At 42.2% G+C, this 26,395-nt stretch overlaps 1 protein-coding gene across 1 annotated transcript in view; it reads right to left on the bottom strand.

Annotated features, from left to right (window-relative positions):
- UBE2E1 (ubiquitin-conjugating enzyme E2E 1) overlaps nucleotides 1–3,141 on the bottom strand; it is a 66,674-nt gene extending 63,533 nt beyond the window's left edge. The window contains exons 1-2 of the mRNA XM_012644557.1: nucleotides 2,948–3,141; nucleotides 1,642–1,826 (exon numbers count right to left, since the gene is read on the bottom strand). Of these exons, the coding sequence (XP_012500011.1) occupies nucleotides 1,642–1,793 (152 nt within the window). The 5' untranslated portion in view covers nucleotides 1,794–1,826; nucleotides 2,948–3,141. The remainder of the gene's footprint in view (nucleotides 1–1,641; nucleotides 1,827–2,947) is intronic.
- Between the last annotated feature and the right edge of the window lie 23,254 nt (nucleotides 3,142–26,395).

Here is a 26,395-nt window from a genome sequence, read left to right as displayed (position 1 = left end):
CCCGCCTCGGCCTCCCAGAGTGCTAGGATTACGGGCGTGAGCCACCGCGCCTGGCCTCCAAGTAAGTTTTTAACTTCCTTAGGGTAAATGGATAAATTGTGTCTAGTGAAAACTACCTCCTCCGTAATTCACTGACACAAAGCAGACTATTTTATTTATATATGCTGCTACTTATGCTTTTACCCCCAAATATATTCATGTACAACAGGGATATCCAGCAAAATATAAAAATACCAATGACCGAAAGCAACTATCCTACCTTGAGCAGGTCAGGCCAAAAGCTGAGGATGGAGGTGGGGGTGTTAAGGAGGGCCCATCCAAAGTGGGCAGGTTAGGGTAGGGTCTGGGAGAGCCACACAGGGCTAATCAATGAAGGCCAGTTAGGACTCCAGGAAGTTGTACCATCAAATCAACTCTCTGAAAACCACAATAATCTAGCAGAGGCATCTTGTCACTTAACTCAAGACCTCCATCCTACTTAAAATAAGCTAAAGTCACTCCTTCATCAGCCCATGGCGAACACGTCATCAAATTTCCAAATTTCAAGTCAGGCAGAATGACAGAACAAATTCTCAAACTCCAAGTTCCAGGCTTACCACTCAGCGGAGATCTAAAGTCTCATGTTCCATTTTATTTTAAATTCTTTTAAGAAGGGTATCCCTATCTAACCCACCATTTGGATTCCTTACTGTCTTCCTGGTTTGCCACTTTAAAGTTTAACAACTGTCTAACTTTGAGAGCAGAAGGATTTATGAAAGGTTGTCTGTGGGTTTCCAGGAATCTGCTATAGATTATTTTAAGGGTCAGGGGGGATCAGAGAATATTACTGAAGGATGACAGAGGAAAAGCAGCTACCTCCAGAGACATATGAGGAAAAGAAAAAAGAAAAATAGCCACTGCTTGAATTCACTTGAAAAAAAAAAGGTGAAGGAACATTTTTACAGCATGAGAGCAAATAGCATGGAAAAAATATGAGTCTCCCTGAAATTTGTTAAATTGAAGTTCTTAAAGAGAAAAAAAGAGAATAACAAAAATAACGTAGAATAACCATTTTACAATCATTTATTGACTCATTCGTTTGCCTTAACTCTCCAAGTTAGAAAAATCTCTTTAAATTCCAGAGAACATGTTTCCACCTACCTAATTTTTTACCTACTAATATGAGTTACTTATTCCTTATGCAATTTGCGGCAAACACTCTATTCAAAAAAGATCATCCATGCAACAGGTGAGGAGAAAGTAAGATGGTCATAGAAATTCATTTTGATACAGTTGTCTGGGCAGGTATTAGTAATTAAGAAGTGGGATGACAGCCTTGGGGAGGGTCACAGATTGGTGATTAATAGGACAAGTAATCTGAAATCAGATTTGGGGGACTAATAAAAGTAATGAGGATTTTTACAAACTTCAGCAAGAAATGGGAGAGGCAAGCCACAGCAGCTGCACGTGGACAATGATTTTAAAAAAGCAGCAGCAATAGAAAAATTAATTAAGGCTTCCAGGGTCCTCCTTTCATTTTTAAGAACACATAAACCATGAGCAGAGGGGCATTTAAGCTACCCACATTGGGAGGCATACCAAACGCATCAAGGGGAAGATAGTAAGCCTGCGGGGGGTGGTAAGAAGGGAAGAATGCTATACCTCTTGGCGCTGGTAGAGAGGAGTTTGGAGTTTTTGCTCATGCTGACTTTACTCTCCTTCTTCTTGGGGGTGTTTGTTTCTTTCTCGGTTTGCTGGTTGGAGGACGAAGATGAGGAGGAGCTGGTGCTGGCCCTCGAATCGTCATCCGACATAGCGAACCCCCCACCCCACCCCGCAAACAGCCCCTGCAGGGGGAGAGAAACAAAACAGAAACACACAAACCATGCAGGCAGTGTCAATAAGGAACTTGGGTGCTGTCAAGAGGGCACTGATCAGGGGTGCACACGGCCGCCCACTGCCCTCCACCCGCTTTTCGAAGTCTCCAGGCCCATTAAGGCTTTTGCAAATTGGACGCGGCTTGTTTATTTTTGGCCCCAAGTGGGGGACGCTGTGGGAAAACGGTCTGAAGCTAGGCGAGCGGCCCCTCCCTCGCCCCCCGGGGCTCCCCACCCGCCAGGGAGGGAGAAGCCGAGGAGGCCAAGGAGGGCAGGGTGGGGGCGCGGGGTGCTTCGGCGGGGCAAGGAAGGAAGGTCCCGGCGGCCGGCCGGCCTCGGGGCTGTTTTTGTCCGCTTTCTGGGGGTCATGGGGGGGCCGGTGACCAAGGCAAGACTGTGGGGGCCACGAGCGGAGTTTGGCGAGGTCGGGAAGAGAGGAGGGGCGGGAAGGAGTAAGAGAGGAAGCCGAAACCCGGGGACGGAGGCGGGGAGCCGGTGCCCGGTGGGGGAAGGGAGAGGCCGGCGGGGGCCAGGGGCAACGAGGCCCGAGGTCCCCTCGCGCCGCGCCCCACGCCCCTCCCCGCTGGCCTGCCCCCGGGCCACCCAGCTCTGGGCTTCGCGGCCGGGCGGGGGTCCGGAGCACACGCCGGATCGCCACCCGTGGAGGGGGTGGGGTGCGGGGGGGCTCGGCCTCCGCGGCGAAGGAATAACAATAAGCCCTTCCGCCCGGGAGGGGTTAATCCCCGCGGGCCCCCGGCCCCCGGGAAAACGGGGCTCCCCCAACTCCCCCTCCCCCGTTCCCGGCCCCCTCGGCGGCCAGTGGGGGGCTCCCGGGGCAGCACTGACAGTTCAAGCCACGATGACCCCCCCCGCCCCCGACGAGGGAGGCCCCCGCACCCCACGCGGCCCGGGGTCCCTGCCCATCCCCCGCAGGCGGGCCCCGGACCCCTGGGGCTCCCCAGCCCCTCTCCGCCCCACCCAGCGCTGTGCCCCGCGGCCCGGGCACAGCGGGTCGCGGGAGGCGGCGAGGGGTGTCCCCGAGGCCCGGCGGCGCGGCCGGGGGGCAGCGGGCGGCGGGGGGATCCCCGTACCTCTCTTTGTGTCTGGCTCCTCCGTGCCGCCGCCGCGGCTGCTGCTGCGGCTGCGGCTGGGCCTGGCCACTCGTGTCTCTCTCTCGTTGGGAGAGAAGCGGAAGTGCAGCAACAGCAACTATTAAACAGGCAATGGCTTCCCCCAGCCACACACGCTCGCACACACACCACTCCTCCTCCTCCTCCTCCTCCTCCTCCTCCTTCTCGCCCTCACCCCTCCCCCACCCGGCCCGGTCCCACCCACCCGCGCTCCCCTCCCCCTGCAAAACCTCTGAGGAGTGGCGCGAGGAAGACACTGGGGACCCCCCAAAACCCTGCCCCTCCTCCTTACCCACACCGGCACCCAACCCCTCCTCCGGACGCCCAGGAAAGGGGCTAGGGGTGTGAATTTTCTCTTAAGTGGTTTGGGGACCTGGATTCTGGGCAGGAGAGGGAAGCCGGTGGAGGTGGGGGGCGCTGGGAGCGATTGGTACTAGATAGAATAGGGGGTCACAAAAGAAAGTTCTTTCCAATGAGGGCTTTTGGAAAGAAGGGGGCAGGGAGGTGGCAAATTGATGGAAAAGATGGTAATCCTGGTGGCAAGGACTTTGGACCATAGAATGCAGCGGGAACTCCTCCTAAAAAGTGATCAGTTTAAAGAAGAAAAAGAAATCCCACGACGAGTTTCATTTGGGGTAACACTTGCTTCTCCTTCAGGCAATTTACCTGCTCGGACCAGAGGTCAGAGCACGACGGTGAGAAAAATCCCAAACCAGGAGTTTTCTGCTCAGGGCACGAGGCACGTGCGAATTTACAATATTAGATTCTTCCAGTCAGTTTTTATGGAAAATAATGTGGTTTTATAAAAGTGATGCAAAGGATTTCGTGACAGGTAAAACCAACGTGTAACGGGCTTGCAAATGTGAGGAATCACTGGGAATAAGCCGTAGACTACTGACTTAGACTGGATTTAGAATTGTTGGTGTCAGTTTACATTAGATATAAAGTTTGATTTTTGGAAATTGGATAAAAGTTCTGGGGACCACAGTACCTTCTTTAGTTACATAGAAATATGCTATTCAAATAATATTTTTAGACTAACCAGTAATTATTCTGAATTGTTCCTTAGTTAGATTATTACCAAAATTGATTTTTTAAAATATTAAGCCATCAAATAACAATTTGGTCTTTTACCCATTTGTCATTTCGGTTGAAGGGAACTAAGGAGATGAGTGTCATCCAAATACGGCACCACACGTATAAGGTCTTGTACGTTAAGGAGACAGTCTAGTCAGATTTCCTTGGGCCACTCTAAATTATCTCATTCAAATTGCCATCATTTGCCATGGCGACTGTGGCTTCAGTTACCACAGGACAACCCAATGAGATATACGCTCATGGCATATCCAGTAACCAGGAAAACAAGCATTCTCACTACCCAGCTAAACCCCTTCTGGCCGTCCATCAACCTGAAACTCCAACTTATCCAGCCTCATAAAGTAATTGTGCATGCTTCTTGCTCAGTCCCTACCAGGAAACCCGTATCTACCAGGAGCTGTCATAGAATCAAGAAGTTCAAAAGCTGGAAGAAACCTTATAGGTCATCATTTCAGCCTCTTGCCTCCAGACAGAATTATTTCTCCACGACCCAAATGCATATGGGTTTTGAAAAGATCCCCAGATATAACCTTTCTTAGTGTTTGGTTTCAGGAGTCCTGGTAGGAGCATATAAAACTGACAACATTCCCTGCTGTGTGGTATTTGAAAAAAAAAAAAGAAAGAAAATTCCTTAAAAACAGAACTTTTTGTTCTTCTGATGAAACAGATAAAAATTCGAGAGAAAACAATAAGCAAACAGATGAAATAAATTCAGGATGAGGAAAATAATCTAAGAACAGTTGTTAAAATTGAGATTTCCTCTTGTGAAAATTTAGATTTCTGATATTTAAAAATACTGTCTACACATGAGTACAACCAGTAAAAAATCATTTATATGTAAAGACAAGAGCTGGCAGAGACCACAGGAAAATAAAAGGTTTGATTTGCTGAAGTGACCAGGATGTTGAATGACTTTTCATATTGGTTTGTCTAAATTGTATCCTTGGATACTAACTATAATAATAATAATTTTTTTAAGAATCTGAACATGGTATTTTGTGTTGTATTGTTAATGTTGGATTGGACTAGTCCTCGGGGAAAGAAATCATGAAATCTGAGGGCTCCTTCTATATAGAGAAGTGCTTTCCCCACCACCTGTCTGGAAGGATCCCAGCCCTCTTTTGTGTACTATTCCCTTTAATCTCTAATACACACTAGCTTAGGTTAGTTGATTTATGGTTTTGGAATGACCTGCTGAGAGGGGATAAAAACCTCAAAATGTTTAGAAAAGATTCCACCACTCTCAAAAGACTAATCTTTCTGTCAGATCATTTTAACTACCTGTATACAGTTCTTAGAAAAATTAAATTCATTTACAGCCTTCTAGCTCTCCTACTTATTAACTGCAGGGCCTGAGGAGCTCAATTGACCTCCTGAAGCCTCATTTTCCTCATCTATAAAGGGCAAAAATACCTGTGCTGTACTGACTGGCATAATCAAATGTATATCTATAATTAAAGTGATTTATTAACTGTTATGCAAAATAAATTATTAACAATTCCACCGTGGTCCTATTTCTCAGGAATTTTGTTAGAACATGGGGTCTTTATGACTTAGAATTGATGACAAGTATAAGAAACCTTCTTGGACAAAGATAGAGTCAGGGAATCATAGGATTTTATCACTAGAAGGGGCCTAAGGTATCTTCTAGTCCACACTCTTCATATTGCAGATGAAGAAATTAAGGCAAAGAAATAACTTATCCAAGGTCAAACAGTAAATCGGTGGCAATATTGTGATTATGACCCGTGCCGTCCACAGATGATCTTGTCATTTCTGGCAATACTGGGGTGGAGGAAGAGCCTCAATTGCATTGGATAAAAACACATTAAATATAAAAGAATTGTGATAATATTTTCAAGAATATATTAACAATCAAGACATCGTTGGGAAAGTGGGAAGATGGACACACGCTAAGGGAATCACTGAATTTGTAACATTTACTTGAACAAACTAGTTATTGCTATTGAAGTTCACTCCCTCCCATCCTGAGAATAATCTTTAGTTATTTCAGATTTATGGCTATATTTTAAATAGGTAATACATGTTTGTGCTATATTATTCTAAAGAAATCAGAAGATATGCTAAGAAAATAGCCTTCTGCCTGCCCCTCGCCTCACCCCTAATTTCCCTTGGAGGAAACAGTTTTCTGTTGTAGTCTATACATGTGCAACCAAATGAACACATATACATTGAATACTTTGATAGGAATGCTCAATTTACATTTAAAAAATTCGCCCTGTCACAGAAGCCCAAGTGGTACAGCACCGTGACATCTCATGGGCTTTGAGAAAGTGGGCTCCGTTTTCACTAGTACCTATTCTTGGCTCTCAGAATGATCCAACTCTCATCTTCAAGTCATCTTTAGAGTATCAAGTACTTTTAAGTAGAAGCACTTGAAGATCAAGGTGCTAGCTGATCCCCAGGAGGTGAAATGATACAGGTGATTCAAAAGAAAGAGACCCAGTCTAATTTTTGAGCGCTCCTATTTTTGACTTGTTGCTTACACTGAAATTAAAGTCTTTCATAAAGATGACCATTCTCTTTGGCCAATTTCATGTGCAAAGAATTATCAAGCAAATTAACTATTTGTTAATATGGTTTTTAAAACTTACCTTATGGCTGAACAGAAAAGATTTCCTTTTTCTGCCAGGAGAAAAAAATCTTGTGTTTGGATTTCAGTCCACTTGTTTCCTTTTATAATGCTCCTTTGGCTAAAAAATCCATTCCTCATACAGAAAAATAAGGAAGGTTCAGAAAGAAGGGTTAATTCTGTATAGCCTAATGAGATCTGGGTCATTTATCTTCAATTCAGGTCATTTTCCCATAGGCCTTTCTTTTTTAAAACAAACAAACAAAAAACACCGATCGGTTGAAGGACCCTAAGCACTGTCAGACTTTATTGGTCTGAGTGCTGCTATCACAGGAAGCTAGGACAGAACTAAATTATTTTTTCTACCACATGGAGGCATTGAACAACCATGTGATTTTCAAAGTTTACCAAGACTTGATAAGATCCTAATACTCTCTCAGGGAAGGGCAAAAAGGTTTATTTGATGTCCACAAATAGTGATTATTATGAAAGTACTCTTTTCAATTTATAATTTAGCATCTCCACTGTAGGACCTATTTTCTTTTTTTTTTTTTTCCAATATTTAAAACCAGTTTATAATTGGGGGAACATCTAAATCCTTAATTAAAAAACACAAATGAAGTGAAAGCTTTAAACTGGTACACACTGTTCACACCTATATTTCAAGTTTGGAAATGCATATTTGCAAGCAGCAATACAAAAGTATTCATGAAGAATGCATAATCTCTGAAAATTATGAAAACATCCCTGCTACCAATACATTTCTAAATACAAAACTGACTACCATATTTGTTACTTCTGTGTAGCGAGAGAAGTTCATTTTCAAAACAGATAAAATTCAGTCTTTAAGTGTGAATGGTATGAATGACAGCCTTTTTTTTCTTTTTTTAAATTTCTTAAGTTGTTTGGAATGTAGGACCTATTTTCTAAACAAACTAGCCTTCTTCAACCTTCTATACATTGATCACATAAGAATGGACTATATTGGAATATTTTGGATTATAATTTGAACAGTTTGGTTCATTAGTCTCTGAAACCTTTCCCTAAATTTAACACTTTTTCAGTTTACTGAAATTTGGAGAAATGAAATAGTAGGGAAAAAAATTTTTTTTTCCCTGCCCTGTTGTCCTCTTCCCAGATATGGCCCACCATTTGCTTATTGGTGATGGAGAGGACTAAATTCCCTGGTGGCTGAAGCTGCCTTTATCAGCAGCATATTGTATGGATGCAGTCCCTTCAGGGCAGCCATCGTGACCTCCCTGCCCAGCCCAGTTGCCTGCTGGTCAGCAGTAGGAACACCATCTCCGAATGCCATGGAGTGCACCTAGGCTGCCTCACTGGGACCAGGGGCCCCTTGTGGCAAGTCCCACCAGCTCCCCACCTCTGCAGGAAAAAATATTTTTATTTCATGCTCTTAATTATCTATTGTGAAACGTTTTAAAAAATATCAACTTCCCCACAATTCCATGGTGTAGCAAATCTGTAGTCAGGGATCTAGTTTTGAATAGAAAATTTACCCCAGAAGCAATTGACAGCAAAGATACCAATCTTGACTTGCTAGGCCTACAGGACAAGTTCTGTCTTTGCCACAGATAGTACTCGTGTCTGTGCCCCAAACAAATTAATCAACAAATATTTATTAATTAGCCTGTGTAGGCTAAGCATGGTGATGAGTGCCATGGCAGATGTAAAGAGTTCTAAGAAGTACCCTCTGGCCTCAGCCGGGGCAAAAGGGATTAGAACTGAGCCTAGAACGACAAGTAAAATTTGGAAAGATGAAGAGGCATCCTCAGGTATTGAAATGACATTGAAAAACAGATAGACACAAAATATTCTATTATAAAAATATAAAATTACATATATATAAATTATAAACTATTGCATTAAAATAATGTTTTATTAAAAACAAAAGGAAAGAAAATGGCTTTTATTTTTCAAAAGTGTCACTGGCATTAAAGACAAAGAAAAATTGGGATTCCAGATTAAACGAGACTGAAAAGACCCAAGAACTAAATGTAACATGTGATCCCGGATCAGGTCCTGAACTGAATGGAAAAAAATTGTAAAGGACAGAATTGGGTCAATTGAAAAAATTAGAGTATGGAAGTTAGATTAGATAAAAGTATTGTATCAATGTTAAATTTCCTGAAGTTGATAACTATACTGAGGATATTTTTGCTTTTAGGAAATACATACTGAAATATTATTAAGGAGTACAGGGGCATGATGTCTGCAAACTATTTCGGATAGTTAAGAAAAATAAATAACAATGTGTTTGTGTGGAGAGAGAGAGAGAGAGAGAGAGAGAGAGAGAGAGAACATAAAGACAAATGGACCAAAGTGTTGCAAATTGGTGAATCTGTGAAAAGGGTGTATGAGTGTTTTCTGTAGTATTCTTGTGACTTTTCTCTAAGTTTGAAAATTTTTTAAAAAATGTAGTTATCTCAGAGGAAATGAAATGGAGGGGAATGAAGAAGAGATTGCTAACCCACATATTTCTATATCGTTTTGTAAAATAAATGTGCATTACTTTAGTACACTTTTAAAATCCAACAACTAAATCTTCGAAGAACAACAACAACAACAACAAAAATATGGAGGCAGAAAAACACAGAAATTGATTGGGGAGAACTTGGGTAGATTAATTTGGTTGAAGGACTCAGAAAAGTGAGTGAATGGATAGAAAGAAAGATGAAAAGTAGGTACAGAGAGCTTGTGTAGGGTCTCTAGGGTGAGCTAAGAAGCCTGGATTTCATTACAGGATAAAAGGTGCAGGGGAAAGACGTTAGAGGCATTTTAGCCTCGGGGCATTTTGAGAAGATTAGTTTGATAGAAAAGCCAGAAAGGAGCCAAGGAAACCAGGGAGGAAGCCATTGAGGAAGTCTAGGTTTATGGAAGCAGCTCCTAATTCCTAATTCTCCATGCTTACTTTAATTATTCACTGTTTAATGCTGAAGCTCTGGGAATCTAAATTCCATGATAGCAGAGAATTTGTCTGCTTAGCACTGTTTTAGAACAGTACTTGGTACTTAGTAGGCATACAATAAAACGTTAACCAAGGTAGGAAATGAAAACCATCCTGTCTTTAGTATATTTTCCCCTTTTTCCATCTCCTCTGATGTTCCTTGATTTATGCACGCATGATTACACCATCAAGTGGTTGAGAGGGAACGTCTGGGTTAATGTTCCCTGAGAGAGCTTGAGTGACCCCCAACCCTCCAGCGGTGGAAAGGAATTTCAGCTTGACATCAGAGTTACGGAATTCCAAACTGGAAGAGCTCAAGAGATCATCAAGTGAGTTTTCTGAGGTCAGGCAACTTGGTAGCAGCAGAACCAAGATCCTTCCCTTGGGGGCATCATAGTGGACTATGGGGACTTGTGAAATCCACTTCTCTACAACTCAAACACACAATAGCAGCTGGGGACTACAGAAGCAAGAGGAAACCTCCACGGAGGCAAGCATGTTCTTGTTCTGTCCGCCCAGCACTGCTTTCCGCAGAGTTGGGCCGTCTTTGACATCCCCCCAGCAGTGGGCATTGAGCTGGGCACAGATTCACTCTTCACACGCACACACACACACACACACACACACACACACACACACACACACACCCTCTTGCTTCCTAAATTACACTCACTGAACTGAAAGCTATCCTAAATCTCACAGTGAAGCAGAGACAGATAATTTGCCCAATGTGACTGACTTTCATCCCTGACTTTAGTCATCTAGAGAAATCTTTTTAGAATTTGGTGAAGTAGTAGAAAACAGGAAAATGGTGGATACAATCACTGTGGCTTTGTGGCTAAAATTACACACATTACCATTGGGCTCCCCACAGGCTGTCAGGGGCTGAAAGTTGGAGAGTATCCTTGCCCCTCTTCCGACTCTTCTTCCTTCTTCTCCACTCCTCCACGCCAGGCAGGAGCACAGTTCAGGGCAGTTACGAGGATAAACAGATCCAGGTTTCCATACCTGCACTGCCTCTGACCAGCTGGGCATCCTTAGGAAAGTTTTTAAATTTGCCTGAACCTTTGTTGCTGCATATGTAAAACTGAGATAATAAAACTCACTTCATAAGGTTTCTTGAAGTTAGATGAGAAGCATCTGTAAAATGCTTAGTTCAGTGCCTGCCGTAGCCTAAGTGCCCAGTAAATAGTAGCTATGGTCAGTTGAGTCCAATACCCATCCTGGACTAACACATTTTTTCAAGGCTCACTTCAGCTACCTTGGACTTTCTTTGCCTGTTCCAGAGTTAATAAATTAGAAGAGTGCATGCAGCCAAACCTCACTTATATATTATCTTGTGTTGTTTCCTGTCTGTAGAGAAACTGCAAGCAAAGGGAGGGGAGGACCCCTGCCCTATTCCAGCTCCAGCTGAAGTCAAACTCATTCCAGGAGCTGAGTAACCACCTGTTGATTGATTGTTACAGCTGCGAGAGCCTCTGAAAAAGCAAGAACAAACAGGTAAGTCAGAAAACATCTAGGTTTTGCCCAGAAATGTTCCTCTCTAAATGTTCCATTCTGAGTGAGTCAGAGTGGCCTAAGTATGTGATGCTTCTGCTTAAATTGTTTGGAAAACTGTCAGTAGAAGGATCTTTTCAGAAGATTTGTGTCCATTACCTGGAATTAATTCTCTTTCTCTTTAGATGGAAATGTAGTCCAGCCTCTTAGAAGTGTTAAATCAAGAGATCAAAAAGAAAACTGGCTGCGAGCAAGTTGGGATTTTCAAAGAAGTTTCAAACACAAAGCACTTCTCTGGGAAGTTTGTCAATCACAATATGGGCAAGTGTGGAAAATGTTGGTGAAAATATTCAGGCCCCTTAACATGCTAATTCTCCCTGTAAAATTTGCACATTAATTCCTGGAAGTAATAAATCAATCATAATCATCACTTTTTGTTTGAAAAAGGTCATTTTCTGCAACATCTGTGAGTTATTCTGGTTCTTGTGTCTTATCTAGGAAAGAGAGTTAAAACTGAATAATTTGGGGGGATATTTGTTTTCTATGTAGGGCTCTTAATTTTTACTATATTGAGGGGTTAAGAGCCATAACATTTTTTTTTTGAAAACAGGTTTTTTTTCTTCTAATTATAAAAAGTAAAGATATCTATTCAGAAACACTTAAATAGTGAAAAAGCTAGTTATCCACAATTCTTGGTCACTCCTTGGCTTCACTATGTCCTTGGCTGCTACAGGCAGATAGATTAGGAGGATCCTTTCGAACACTGAGATTTATGTTCCAATGCTGAGAGTTTATTTAGTTCCAGTTGTGTCTTAGCTTAAAATAAATCCTTGGGGTGGTGGGTTGGCCTAAGAGGTATGTATTTAAGATGTTATTTTTGGAAACTGCTAGAGAATGAAATGAAAACTTGTGATTTTTCTTGAACTTGGCTTGAAAGTAAAATAAAGATTTTATGAACTTGGAGGTGAATACATTTACTCTCCTCAAACTTTCTCACTTGTAAATGAGTGGCTTAGTGTAGATCCCAGAGTTGGGAATTCAAATTCTATAGATTTTTCTTAGCTCTGTCCCTGCTTGGGATTGACTTTTACCAAAACTATCAACTATCATCTTATAAAAAAAAAAGAAAGAAGAAAGAAAAAGAAAGAAAGAAAGGAAAGAAAGAAAGGAAAGAAAGGAAAGAAAGGGAGAGAGGGAGAGAGGGAGAGAGGGAGAGAGGGAGAGAGAGAGAGAGAGAGAGAAAGAAGGAAAGAAGGAAAGAAGGAAAGAAGAAAAAAGAAAGAAAGAAAGAAAGAAGAAAGAAAGAAAGAAGAAAGAAAGAAAGAAAGAAAGAAAGAAAGAAAGAAAGAAAGAGAAAGAAAGAAAGAAAGAAAGAGAAAGAAAGAAAGAAAGAAAAAAAGCGCTATGCAGTCCCCAAGCTAGATAATTTAGGTTTGGCCCATCATAGGAATGTCTATAGATGTTTTCCTTAGGGGTATAAGGTGGGGTTTTATTTCTCGAATATAGGATTTTGTGTCCTTTCCTTATAAAATATACATGAAACTCCCAATTGTGTAAGATGTGGAAGGCAGAGCTGTGTGTGTCACCATCATTGAATGGAAATTTGAACATGGTACCATACTAGTCATGACCTGAACAATTTAACACACAGCTTCTGCTTTCTAAAAAGGTCCTTTTTTGTTTGCTTATTTTATTTGCTTACTTTTTATTATGAAAAATTTCAAACATTTATTAAAGTAGAAAGAGAGGGGGTGAGGGATGAAAAATTACCTATGGGGTACGATGTACACCATTTGCGTGATGAGTACAGTAAAAGCCCAGATGTTACCACTATACAATATATACACATAACAGTATTCAATTTGTACCCCCCATAAATCTATTAATATTTTTTTAAAGCATAAAAAGTACTACAAGGATCCCCATATACCCACCCCACCACCTACATTCGAAAATCAATAGTATTTTGTCATATTTGTTTCATCTTTTTTTCATGCAGACATCAAGACAATTTACCCTAAATTCTCAACATGATTCTTCAAATACTAATCACATCTGACAAAACTAGCAATAGGTCCCTAGTATTGTCTAAATATTCTGTCCATATTCAATTCTCTAATTTTCTTTTAGGTTCAAATCAGTAGTCTACTAAAGAATGCACATTGCTTTTGTTTGTTATATCTCTTTTAATCTAGAATAATTCCCCAACTCTTCCATCTCTCCTGCCTTTCTTTTAGTTGTGGCATTGACTTGTTGAAAAGACGTGGCCAGTTTGTATTGCAGAATATCCCACATTCTGGATTTGCTCGTTTTTTCCTCATGGTATCATTTAACATGACTCCTCTATCTCTTGTATGTCCTGTAATTTGAGGTTAATAGAAAGGCATGATTCAATTCCAGTTACACATGTTGGCAAGATAGTCAAGGTATAGGTGACACAGGGTACATCCTATTATATCACATCAGGAAGCAACGACTGCTTGTCCCCTAACAGGCATCTCTTGAGGATCAGAAATATCTATCATTTCTCATTTGTCTTAATACCACTGGACCTGAAACCGGAACTATGAACATCATTTCATTTCCCCCAACAGTTTCTTATGATAGGCAAAACCAATACTAGCCTCTCTAACTTCACAGAGTATGATAAGGACCACAGGAGAAAATAATAATAACACTACCACCAATAACTATCTTTTATTGAGCAATCACTACATCAAACCCTATGCAAAAGTTTTCCATTCACTATTTCAGTTAATCCTCACAATAGCCATGAGAGATAGGTACTATTATTATCAGCTCCATTGTACAGGAGAGGAAACTGAGGCACAGAGAGTTTCAGCAGTTTGGTCAAAGTCAAACAGCTGGTGAGGGGGGAGGTAGGTTGGAAAGCCAGCCAGCCTGGCTGCCGAGCCTGTGTAGGAAATCACTGTAAGTATATAAAAGTGAAATATTGGCTCAGAAACACCAGTCGTTGTGTTAGGAGAGCTTGGAAGGACTTTTTTGTTTTTGTTTTATTTTCCTCTATGTTTCATGCTCTCACTGGTGCTATTCTATTACTTTAATAAACATAAAATGAATAGATTGTTACAGAGTAAGACATACAATATGAATATAAAATAACAATCAGAATCATTTATTAAGTATCTACTCTAGTGGTGCCGACAACAGAATACAGGGAATCACATCAACAATAATAAAAAAACCTTGCCTAGAGGGAAATAGACACGTGAACTGACACCATAAACAGATATTTTGTATTTTCTTCTTCACAATTCTACTCCTTTTGTTCTGTTTTATTAGACATATGGTTCATTTCATTAAAATGTTTAAATATTGATTTCCAAATAGCTTTAGTTGATCCTAAAACAATATTAACAGACCATGTGGTTTCTGGAAGGATCTGTTCTGCTGTTTCTGTACAAAAACAACTTTTTTTCCCCAGGATTTTTGAATCAAGAGAGGTAGTTGGTCAATTAAACCTAAATATGGTGACCGTGCAATTTCTTTTTTAAAGCTTGTGATTAAGGTATCTAAAAAGGCACGGCTGTCAGTGGGTTCTCTGTGTTAAACCTCAAATGAGCATCTGTCTTCTCCAAGGTGTGAAATCACACTTGGCATACAGCATCCGAGCCCCAGAACCCTCAGCCAGAGCTATCACATTCTATGCCCACACGCAGTAAAGACCACTGTGAACGATGTGTGCGTTCCTCAAAAGGTCTTTGCCACTATAGTCACTAGGAGGTTTCCCCGCTGCCTTTCCATTTTGCTTCAAGTATTGGAAATACAAAATGTTTAATTTGATAACTGTAATAATCCTAACCCTGGAAATATTTATTATAACTTTATATGAATGCCAGTAAGATCTTTGAAATAGATTTAAAAATATATACATCAACCCACTGGAGGAAAAAAAACCAAAATATCAGCAAGCTATGGTAAGGTAACTATATCACAAAATTGAAAAATTATAATTATCTTTTATCATACTTGAATGGCTTTTAAAAGAAAAAAATTGTTTCGTGAAAATTTCACAAAGTTTATTTCTACTCAAAAGCTCCTAAAAATGATCTTTTGGGGGGTTGGACAGTATTATTAATACTAGCTGGTATTTATTGTTTGCTTACCTTATCCTAAACACTTTACCTGCATTATTTCATTTAATCTTTACATTAGTCCTGTAAGGTAGCTGCATTTATTATACCCAATTTACAGATGAGAAAACCGAGGCTTAGATAAGTTAAGCAGCTGAATGGAGTCACACAACTGTTAGGAGACAGAGCCAGAATTCAAACTCACGATAGTCTGACTCCAGAGCCCAGCCTCCCTAGCTACCAATGACAATAAATAATGGCTATAATTTTCATCACTGAATTTCAAACCCTAAGAATATGCAAATTCAAAACTTAGTAGAATGCCTTGTGCCGAACCTAGAACCATGCAACACAAGGGGCTGAGTTACAAAATGCAGTTTTAGAAGCTAGGACTCACATTCATGTCTCCTGCAGCAGCAGCAGCAGAAGAGAATTCTCGCCACTCCCAGGGTCTCCTTTCCTCCCTGCTCTCCTGAGCAGCCTGTGGGCATCCTTCAGGAAGACCCTCTCAGCCACCCTGGTGTCTGCAGCTGCCCTGCAGCCCTCCCCTTCCTGCCTCCCCCACAGAGCTCTGCTGGGCAGTGTGTCTTCTTTCCCATTCCCTCGGGTTTCACCCAGCAGTCGATCAATAAATATTTGTTGAATGAATAAATGAATGAATGAGTGAATGAATAAACAGCTGTCAAAGGAGCCGCAGATGGAAAAATACACAGAAGTACGTAAATAGTAAGCTGTTTGCCTAAAATAGCCTCAGCCTGACCAGAATATAAATTCCACCAAACTTCATGTTAAGTGGGGGAACATTTATTCCACACTAAATATTCTGTTATTTACTTCACATTTCATACTTGGCCTCCTCAATATTATTCAACACTTCACTTGCTGTGCGATCGGGTCCAGTCACTTAATCTCTCAGATCCTTGTTTTCTGTTATAAAATGATGCTACGAAGTCACACCTTCTCACAGTGTCCTAAGTATCAAATAAGGTCACATGGAGGTGGTGCTTGGTAAAGCATACGGTGCCTTCAGATACTATCATCATTGTGCATTTATTGGCCCCTCGCTGTTTGTAGCCTTTGTGCGTCTAGTCCAGGGGAGGGGACATAAATGCATTGCTCAAGAAGGGTAGCGTTGTGGAAAGAATTCAGGGATCCCTGACGCCACTCACAGGAACTGAACAAACTACGGCCAGAGAAGGACCTTCATGAAGCCAGGCTGCTGCAGGTGGACCCATGGAGCACTGAAGGCAGCAGCCAGGCCACACCTTGAGGAAATCTGAGAAAAGCCCCAGAGCCCTTTGGAAACACCTTGCTCTTCCTCATGTCCATCTCAGCCACAACCACCCTTCAGTCAAGGCTAGTCAGTAGGACTGACAGCCGACAACCAGATTGTATCATGAAGCCATGCGATCACCCTTGAGACAGGCATCGCGGAGGAAAACACTGGGCTTGAGTGGTCGTACCTGCCTCCAGTCACCATCTGAAGGCAGCGTCCCACCCTCCCCTCCCCATTCATCTTCCACTGGGGCAAAAAATTAGTGGGGGAGAAACAACCTCAAGTGACTTTTCTTTGATCCACCCTAACTTGTTTCTTCCTCTTTGTTGGGATTTACCTCAACTAGTGAGATGATTAACATTTGCTCAGGAAGTTCTATGCCCCCAAAGGTCAGAGCTTAGAGAAATGACACAGTGAGCCAGAAGGTTCGTAAATAGAACCCTCTCTCTGGGGTCTTCCTTTCTCCCCGCTTCTCTGTTCTCCCCACTTTCTCCCTGTCACCACCCCCTCCTTTCATCTTGTGAGAGGAAACCCTTTGGCATATCTATGAAACAAACACAAACTTTCTTCATTTCTTCCTCTGAGGTTCTTTGCATTACTTTTTAAAACTTACATTTTCACAGAAAATTGTTTTGGTGGGTTCAGGAACATAAATTTTAATTCTCAGCCCCTGAACTAACATTTCAAGCAAGGATCCCTCACCTTTTTTAAAAAAGTGCAAAGTAAATTTCTCCAGCAAAGAAAGACCTAGTATTTTCCTGGGCCTTCTTGCAAACAGAGGCCTCTTAGACAATATTTACATCTATGTGTGGGTGAGTTGGGACTGTGCTTGGGGCAGTTGGAATAAGAGCGGCATTGATAGATTCCAGTAAGGCTGGCGGATATTGAAGAGTAAGTATGGTGTAAGTCGGGGTGCAGGCACTGGGTTTGTGAAAAACGTGTAACATTTATGAAGCACTCATGTGGACCAGGCACTGTGCTAAATGCTCTACAGATAGCGTCTTCTCATTTTATCTTCATAACTAACCCACGAGATAGAAACGAATATGCCGATTTACAGATGAGGAAACTGGGATAGAGAGGTGAGGGAGTCACAGCTAATCAGGTGTAGAGTCGGGGAGTCCAACATTCCCACTCCAGACCCTGCTTCCCTTATGTGGTCAGGGAAGCAGTCCCATCTGGAAACTTGTTAGAAATGCAGAATTCAGGCCCCGCCCTAGCTCTTCTGAGTCAGAACCTGCATTTTCACAAGTCCCCAGGCGATCAGTGTACACTTGCTAGTGCTGTTCTTTATTGCTAAGTATATTGGCTGCCCTGAGTATATATTCTTATTCTGACACTCCTGGGACCCTATTTTTCACCCGGGACCCTGTTTTTATCCTTTTTTCTTTTTGGAAACAGAATCTTGCTCTGTGTTCCAGGCTGGGGTGCAGTGGTGCAATCATAGCTCACTGCAGCCTTAAACTCCTAGCCTCAAGCAATCCTCCTGCCTCAGCCTCCCAAGTAGCTGGGACTACCTGTGCCCTGCTAATTTTTTTGTAGAGATGGGGGTCTCTGTGTTGCTCAGGCTGGTCTTGACCTCCTGGCCTTGAGTGATCCCTTCCGCCTCCCAAAGTGCTAGGATTACAGGCAGCCTGTTTTTCACCTTTCTGAGGCTCAGTTGCTCATTTACAAAATGAAGATGGACTCAAGATTGTAAGGTGATTGGAACTTAGCAGCAACTTTTCAAATGTCTCTATACAGGACTTTTCTGAAGTTTGAGTAAATGGCCCTGACATAAATGGTAGCAATAATTAAAAATTGGTTTTCAAAAAATTATCTTTAAATGATTATAGATGAAATGCACAGTCAGTACAGAAAATTTTAAAAATAAAGAAAACATAAAAATTCCCCCATGCATCCACCATTCTGAGATAACCTCGGAAACATTTAGTTATGTTTCCTTTCAGTATTTTCTATACACATATGTGCATGTGTATAAATATATATATATATATATTTTTTTTTTTTTACCAAATTGGGATGATTTTGTACGTGTACATTTGTATCCTGATTTTTTTTTCTCTCCCCATTTATAGGATGAGCATTTTTGAAATAGTTTAAACCAGTGAATACACAAACTGCTTTCCAGGGCTCAGACTCTGGATAAGAAAGTTCTTTCCATTTAGTTTTGATTCCTTCAGCTGCAATTTAAAAATTAGGATTGGAATTGCCCTGTGCTCGAGTTTTTCTTTGATAGACCCTGTGGTTCAGGGAGAGAACCACATGGGGGCTGGGGCTGAAGGCAGACCCGGGGGACCCTCAGGGCTCAGTAGCTCCAAGGGCCTGCAGAGGGCTCCTGTCTGTTCTGGGTATCGCAGCCCCTTTCTTACAGCAGCTTTGACCTTTGGAACACAGAATGTAAAGTGGCATTCCAACTGTACAAGCTCCTTCACAGGAGGAATTGTCTCATTTTTTAGTTTTTACTTTTTTTAATACAGAGTCTCACTCTGTTGTCTGGGCTAGGGTACAATAGCATCATCATAGCTCACTGCAACCTCACTGCTGGGCTCAAGGGATCCTCCTGCTTCAGCCTCCTGAGTAGCTGGGACTACAGGCATGTGCCACCACACCCGGCTAATTTTTCTATTTTTTGTAGAGACAGGGTCTTGCTCTTGCTCAGGCTGGTCTCGACCTCCTGACCTCAAGCAATCTTCCCTCTTCAGCCTCCCAGAGTGCTAGGATTACAGGTGTGAGCCATCTCGTCCAGGCTGTTCTCACTTTTGTTGCTAAATCTCTGTACACCAGTGCTCAGAACTTGGCCTGGCACATAGTAGATATCCAATAAAGTTGATGAATGAATTAATGGATCAACAAATGAGTTAGTGAATGAATGAATGAATGAAGTGGAGAAAGTAGACAGCTACCTAATGACATAAATTGGACATCTTCTTCCAATCATACTTCGGCCCCAAACAGCTCCTCTCCATGCCTCAATTTCCACCATGAGATTATTTCTTTGTGCCAGTCTTCAGGGGGCCTATTTTCAAAAGCAAGGGTCCCTAGGAGGGCTATTTCGATGCTGGGATTATAGGAAACAGTTTGTCTACAGTTTGGCATAGTCAGTACTATTTTAGGTAAACCAGCTTCCTAGGCCAAGTTCTCTGTCCTTTTGAACATTCGTAAACCAATCGAACACCCATCAAGGGTGTTTTCCCCAGGAGCAAGGAGACTTTGCCCTCAAAAGCTCAGGGAGAAGAGAGCAGAGAGGTCAGCCAATGGACTCTTCTCAATGAAAGCTCTTTGTGGATAACATTGTTCCTCCTGGCAAAGATGGAATACTCTGACATGGGAGCGAGTGTGACCCCACAACTTGGAGACTTTCTCCCAGAAGGGCTGGCGAAGGCCACAATTGGACAAGGCAGAGGGCACACCTGAACAGAAAGGTGGCTGGCTCGATAACCTGGGTCTCGCTCCAGGCCGCATCTTCATCGAGAAATCTTTATTTAGCTCATCAGGTGACAACCTAGAGGAAGTAAGAGAGAGGCCCAGCACTTTCCACCACCTTCTCAGCTAGTCCCACCTTCTCTCCTAGTCCAAACTGTCTGATTCCTGAAGTGAACTCCTAAGATGCTTCCCTATTTCCACCTGTGGGCTCCTACAGTTCTGTATCTACACATCATAACAAGATCAGGTCAGTTCTCTCAGCAATACCCTCCACTGGCTTTCCAGCCCTGAGCAAAATCAAAACTGAAATCTACAAGGTCCCCTATGATCTGGCATTGCCTGCCACCTTTCCAATTTCATTTCCTCTTACCTTTCCCTTGCTCACTCCACTCCAGCTGCACCGGCCTCCTAGCTGTTCCTTAACCTCACCAAGCATGCTTCTGCCACAGGGCCTTTGCCCTTGCTGGTTCCACCGGCAGAACCCATTCCCTGTCCCCACCTCTAGCACCCACTCCACCATGTGTCTTCTCCTCTCACCCCTCACTTCCTTCAGGTCTCTGCTCAAATGTCACCCTAGCCTCTTCGACTGGCCCATGTAAAATAATAACACTCCCCCCCCAAAAAAGCTGGCCCCCACTATCCATCCCCTAACCCTGATTTATTTTTCTTTGTAGCATCTCTCACATGATATTCTATAGGTTTATTTATCTCCTTTCCAACTAGAATAAGGGCTCCATGAGAACAAGGATGCTTGTTTAATTTTGCTCACTTCTGTGGTCAAGTGCCTAGAATGTTTTCTGGATCCTATTTTTTTTAAAATGAATATTGAATGAATCTTAAAGAACAACAATGGTATAATTTATTTGATTTTTTTTTTTTTTTTGCAGTTCCATTACCATTCTTCCAATACAGTATCCCTCTCTTTTATTTTTTATTACAGGGCTTTTCATTTCAAAGGAAAATCTAAACTCAGAATGACTACACAGTTGTAAATAGATTCTGAAGTGTAATAAAGCATGTAATGATTTTTTCATTTGCTCCACAAACAAGGCTATGTAATAGCTGGGATCTGATTCTGCCTCATGTGCCTGAGTTTCCTGGTTTATTTTAAGGAGGGCGAAATATCATAAGTATGGGAGAACATCTGACATTGTCATTTCGGGTTTAGCCGCCGGACTTTGGGGCAGGGTATAGGATCTAAAGGTTAAACACCAGAGTTCAGAGCACTCAGGCATTTGAGAGATGGCCTTCCTTAACTTGACTTTCAGAAAATATTTGGAAATCCATTGAATTTCATGTAAAACTCGAAATAACAGATATGCCATATTTTTGTTTAGCTTACATTTTTTAAAAAATTTGTCTAACTTCAGCAACAATGCAACAACTTTGGCCTGATAATTTTCTTTACATTTATTTATTTATTTATAAGACAGGGTTTTGCTCTGTCACCCAGGCTGGAGTGCAGTGGCATGATTTTATCTCTCTGTAGCCTCGAACGCCTAGGCTCAAGGCATCCTACTGCCTCAGCCTCCCAAGTAGTTGGGACTACAAGTGCACGCCACTACAATCAGCTAATTTTTAAAATTTTTTGTAGAGATGGGGTCTCCCTATGTTGCTCAGGCTGGTCTCAAACTCCTGGCCTCAGGTAATCCTCCTGCCTCTGCCTCCCAAAGTGCTGGGATTATAGGCGTGAACCACCATGTACGACCACATCTTTACATTTATTAAGCCTATAATATACTTTAGTGAATGGCACTTGTCAAGCTACATGCCCAAGGAGGGAGCACATTCCATGAGCTGTACACATGCTGATGATTATGCCTCTGAAATGACCCTTTACAACCTCAGTCCAGCCCCTACAGCAATATTTCTCAAACTTTACCGTGCATAAGAATCACCTGGGGAATCTTGTAAAAAGTGTAGATTCCCAGGCCCCACCCTCAGTGATCTAGATTTAATACATGTTAGGGAAGAGCTAGAGAGAGGCATTGAAAAGCCAGCACTCTGGAAATGTGTGACACAGCCTCCTCCTGAGAGATTTAATAGATTGTAAACCATCTGCAGGCAAGAACCACACCCATCCTAAACCACAAACACTTCTGGTGAGGAGGCTCTGCACAGGGAGGTGGCTCCTGAAAGATCTTTGTGGTTAAGATATTTCTTTCTTCTGGACTGTTTTCCTGGGATCCAACAAAGGTATCTCTCCAGACAGGAGGACAGCTAGGGGATTGGGGAGAAGCAGACATCCATCAATATTGCACTTTAATAGATACAGACTCAGAAGCATCCAACATTTCACAAGCTCTCTTTATCAGCTTCAAAAGCTAATTCTTTTTAATCTTATCAAGATAAGTTTGGGGATGATAGATGCATAATGACACCTTTTAAAATTTGAGACTGTCTTGGTACCCAATCAATTATTGAATGGGCCCCCTGGACCTATTGTGCTTCCTTACTGCCCATTTCTGGTATTACAATAGTGACAAGGAACATGAGCATAGCTCTCCCACCAAAGAAATCTACTTGCTGATTTTACAGGATTGAAGGAACCCAGTAATGCCAACCCATATACTCTCAGACCCATTGTTGTCTGTGAAATTATTCTGTTAATAGGTGTGATGGGGGTAGTATAACAGTATGTTGCCCCCTCCACCCGTTAATCCAATCTTCCATTTTGTTTTAAAAAGGCACAAATCGTGCATATCTGCTCATTGTTTAAAAAAGTAAAACAAAACAAAACAAACCCAGACAGAAGTGTACGAATCAAAAGAGAAAATCCACTTCAATCCCTTCCCACTTCTAGTTCAATACCCGTGGTTACTAGGTTGGTGCATATCATTCCAGACCACTCTCTATGCATTAAAAAAAAAAGTCCATTAGGAACAGGAAGGGAATTGATGTCCACTTTGATCCCCAGAGCTTTTGCCAAACCATCCCACCTCCTTCCTCTCTCAAAGACCTAAATGACTTTGGAAGGACTCGACAGCTCACCCTACACCCTGGCACCGCCCCATGCAGCTGTCCCCCAGCTGCCTTCTCACCGCACCTGCTTCCTTGAGTGTCCAATCTCCCGGCTCACTGTCTGCCTTGCTCACGTCTGACCCTGTCCTCGTTCTCGGTAGCGTCGACACCCACATCAGGGATCTTCAGTGGGCAGCCTGTCAGTGACTCATCCCCACCCTGCGCCTGCTCCCCTGCCCACGGCTTTGACCCGGCAGCCCCAGCCATCACGCCACACACGGCACAGCTGTGCCAGCGGCTCCTGCTCCATCCCGCCTCTCCTCACACTGCGCTTCCTGACGCTCTGCTGCTCCCCTCTCTTCCTTGAACGTGCTAAGTCCTTTCCCTCTTCCAGGACTTTGCACTTATTTTCCTTCTGCCCAAGAGGGTCTTCGTAGAGCTCCCCACTTAGCTGGATTAGTCTCAACCTTCACTGTCTCTTAGAAATGTTAGTGCTTCAGAAAAGCCTTCCCAGCCCAGTCTACAGTGGTTTCCCCAATCACTCTCTTTGACCACCCACTTCATCCTTTCACAGCACTTAGCACAAGCTGGGATTGTCTCGTGACATATTTATTTACTCATTTGTTATCTATCACTCCCACTCGTGTTACCTTCCCTGCTGAATCCCCAGCCTCTGTCCCAGGGTCCACTGCACAGCCACTGGTCAACGTGTTTGTTGAATGAATGAAAGAAATGGGAGCACACTAGATGTGACTTTTTCGTTTTTCACTAAATGCAGTTAGAGGTCTTTCTATGTCAGAACATATAGAGCTGCCGCTTCTAATAAGGCATTGTCATGTACATTGTACAGGTATTGTTACCACATGTTCTTAATCATGCCTATATTGTAGGACATTTGGGTTGTTTCCATTCTTGTTTTTTACTATTAAAAAGACTGATGCAATAAACTTCCTCCTACGTGTATCTTTGTGTGTACATGCAATTATTTTTGTAAGTTTGATTACTTGGCATAGGATTGTTAGGTCAGAGACTATGAACATTTAAAATTTTGGTGGGCATTGCCAAATTGCCTTCCAAAAACAGCTTTGCCACCTTATACCATCAACAGCAGATGACAGCTCCTGCTTACCCACATCTTCACCAACACTGTGTATTATTAACCTTTTAAACTTAACAATTCGATAAACAAAAATGCCTCATTTAATCTGTATTTCTCTAATTACTGATGAAACTGAGTGTTTCTGTTTATAGGTCACTTTTATTTTTTTCTATGAATTGCTATTCTTATCCTTTGCTAACTGTTCTATCAGGATGTTTGTTTTTCATTTATCGATTTGTAGAGACTCTTTGCATATTTTGGATAATAATCCTTTCTTTATGTAACTTATAAATATTTTCTCTTGGTCTATTATTGGTCTTCTAATTTTGTCTCTGAGGAGACTCATAATAAATAATTTAAGGCTTTCTTCTGTTTCTTGTATTAATTTAGATGACTCTCTTCCATGCTATTCATTTTCCTCAAGTATCTGATAATGTTTGGTTGCCTGTTTATGTTTGTAGCTGATGGTCTAAATGGAACAGTACACTCCTTGTACTCCTCCGGCCAATGCATGTTCTGACAAGGTGAGCCTTTGCCCCTGTAATTGTGAGAAAGGCAGGAGGTAGGGCACGCAGCCAGGTGGCCTCTCCTTTCCAATGTCTCCTAGACATGGAGCTACCTGGTCCTCATTGCAGCAAAGGTCACCTGGGGTACCACCCAAGGAGGAGTGCGCCCAATACCCATTCAGGGAGTTTCCTGAGGCGAACTTCCTTTGTATAATCAGGTCTTCACAGCTTTAGTCCGCTTCTGAGGAGAAGGGTCTAGTTTTGCTGCCCTTTCGTTAATTATCTACTTGATAATGGCTCTTGCTGCCTCTTTTCTTGGGGTTTTTCCATGACTCTGCTGGGAAATTTTACTTTTGGGGAAACAGTTTCTCTGGGTTATGTAGTGCTGAGTCCTTTAGTTTCATGAGATTTTGCTGTTCATCTCGGCTCAAAATTCCTCACTGTTCTCATCTCTTGGTGATATTCCACCCAGCTTCCAACACTGTGACAGGTTAGTGCAATTGTTATATTTCTTCTGCCATTTCAGTGGGATTTAAGTAGTGAAGAGACATAAACACACGTTTGGTCAGCCATCTTGAACCAAAAGCCTCTAGATGATGTTGAAATTTTTAAATTAACCGTTTTTACCCAAAGTAAAATAGGGAATATTTAAAAGTACAATTATGGAGGAAGTGTAACCACAGTGAATTTTTTTAAATTAAAAAGAAATTCCAGCTTCAGGAATGAAATGAAATTACTTAGTAGGAATCCCGTCTGCTACCTTTCCCAAATGGCTGTGCCACCCAAACCCTTATCTACGTGTAGCCTTCTGCCTCACCGTGGGTTCCCAAGTTCCTGCAAGTACAGTCACTGATGCTATCTGGGTTCACAAGGATTTCCTAAAGTGTGGCCTCCCTGAGCAGCAGAATGGCTGACGTGGGGGAGGCGAAGCCAACACCTCTATGGGAAGATTTCTACCAGATTCTTGTCTGCCCGGAGGCTGGGACTCTAAATCTGGTTCATTTCTGTGTCCACAGAATGTGCATAGTGCCTAGCACCGAGTAGGTATAATACATAAAACACCTCTCAAATTTGGCCATTGAATTTATGCCCAAGTTGTAGATTTGTGAGCAAAATAAGTGTTGCTATTTTAAACCACTAAGTTTTAGGGTCATATTTATGCAGTAATAGATAACTGGAATAGACTTATTCTATTAGCTTAATGGTAGAAAGCGGTCTCACAGGGCAAAGGAGAGGGGTGGGGGAGAGATTCCTGGGTATGAGAGGGGGAACGTGGGGTTGCCCTGAGAGGGTGCTGGGTGTGGGGCAAGGCTGTTGATGAGAGAGGAAGTGCCCATTTCAGGCTCACAGACCCAGGAAGCAGTCATTCACTTACCTGCAGCAGAGTTCAGCCCAGTCCTTTCTATCAGAACAACCAACATTTATTAAGCCTTTTGTCTGTGTCAGCCACTTGATGGTCCTCCACACACGTGATCTCTCATCCTTGCCACTACTTTAATAGGAGGTGTTATTTTATCTGTTTTATTCCAGTTATGGGGAAATTGAGGCTAGGAGACTTTAAGCAAACTGTCAGAGGTCACAGAAGTAGGAAGTGGCAAAACCAGGATTCAAATAGTATTGTGTTTAATAAAACCATGTTCGTTACTGATCACTTTTGCCAAGTTACTTAACTGCTCTTAGCCTCTGTTTCCCTGTTTGTAAAATGGGAATAGTAATAGTTCTCATCTTGCAGGGAGGATTAAATACGACATGTTAGACCTGTGCTGTCTAATAGGACAGCTATTATCCACATGTGGCTACAGAGCACTTGAAGTGTGGCTGGTCCAGATTGAGACATGCTCTATGTGTAAAATATACACAAGATTTCATAGACTTAGAATGAAAAAAGACTGCA

This window comes from Propithecus coquereli, unplaced genomic scaffold, assembly GCF_000956105.1.
Source record: "Propithecus coquereli isolate 6110/MARCELLA unplaced genomic scaffold, Pcoq_1.0 Scaffold214, whole genome shotgun sequence".
In the NCBI taxonomy this organism is placed as follows: domain Eukaryota; kingdom Metazoa; phylum Chordata; class Mammalia; order Primates; family Indriidae; genus Propithecus; species Propithecus coquereli.
Note: the sequence above shows the minus strand (reverse complement) of the source record. Positions and strands in the feature narration are given on the sequence as shown.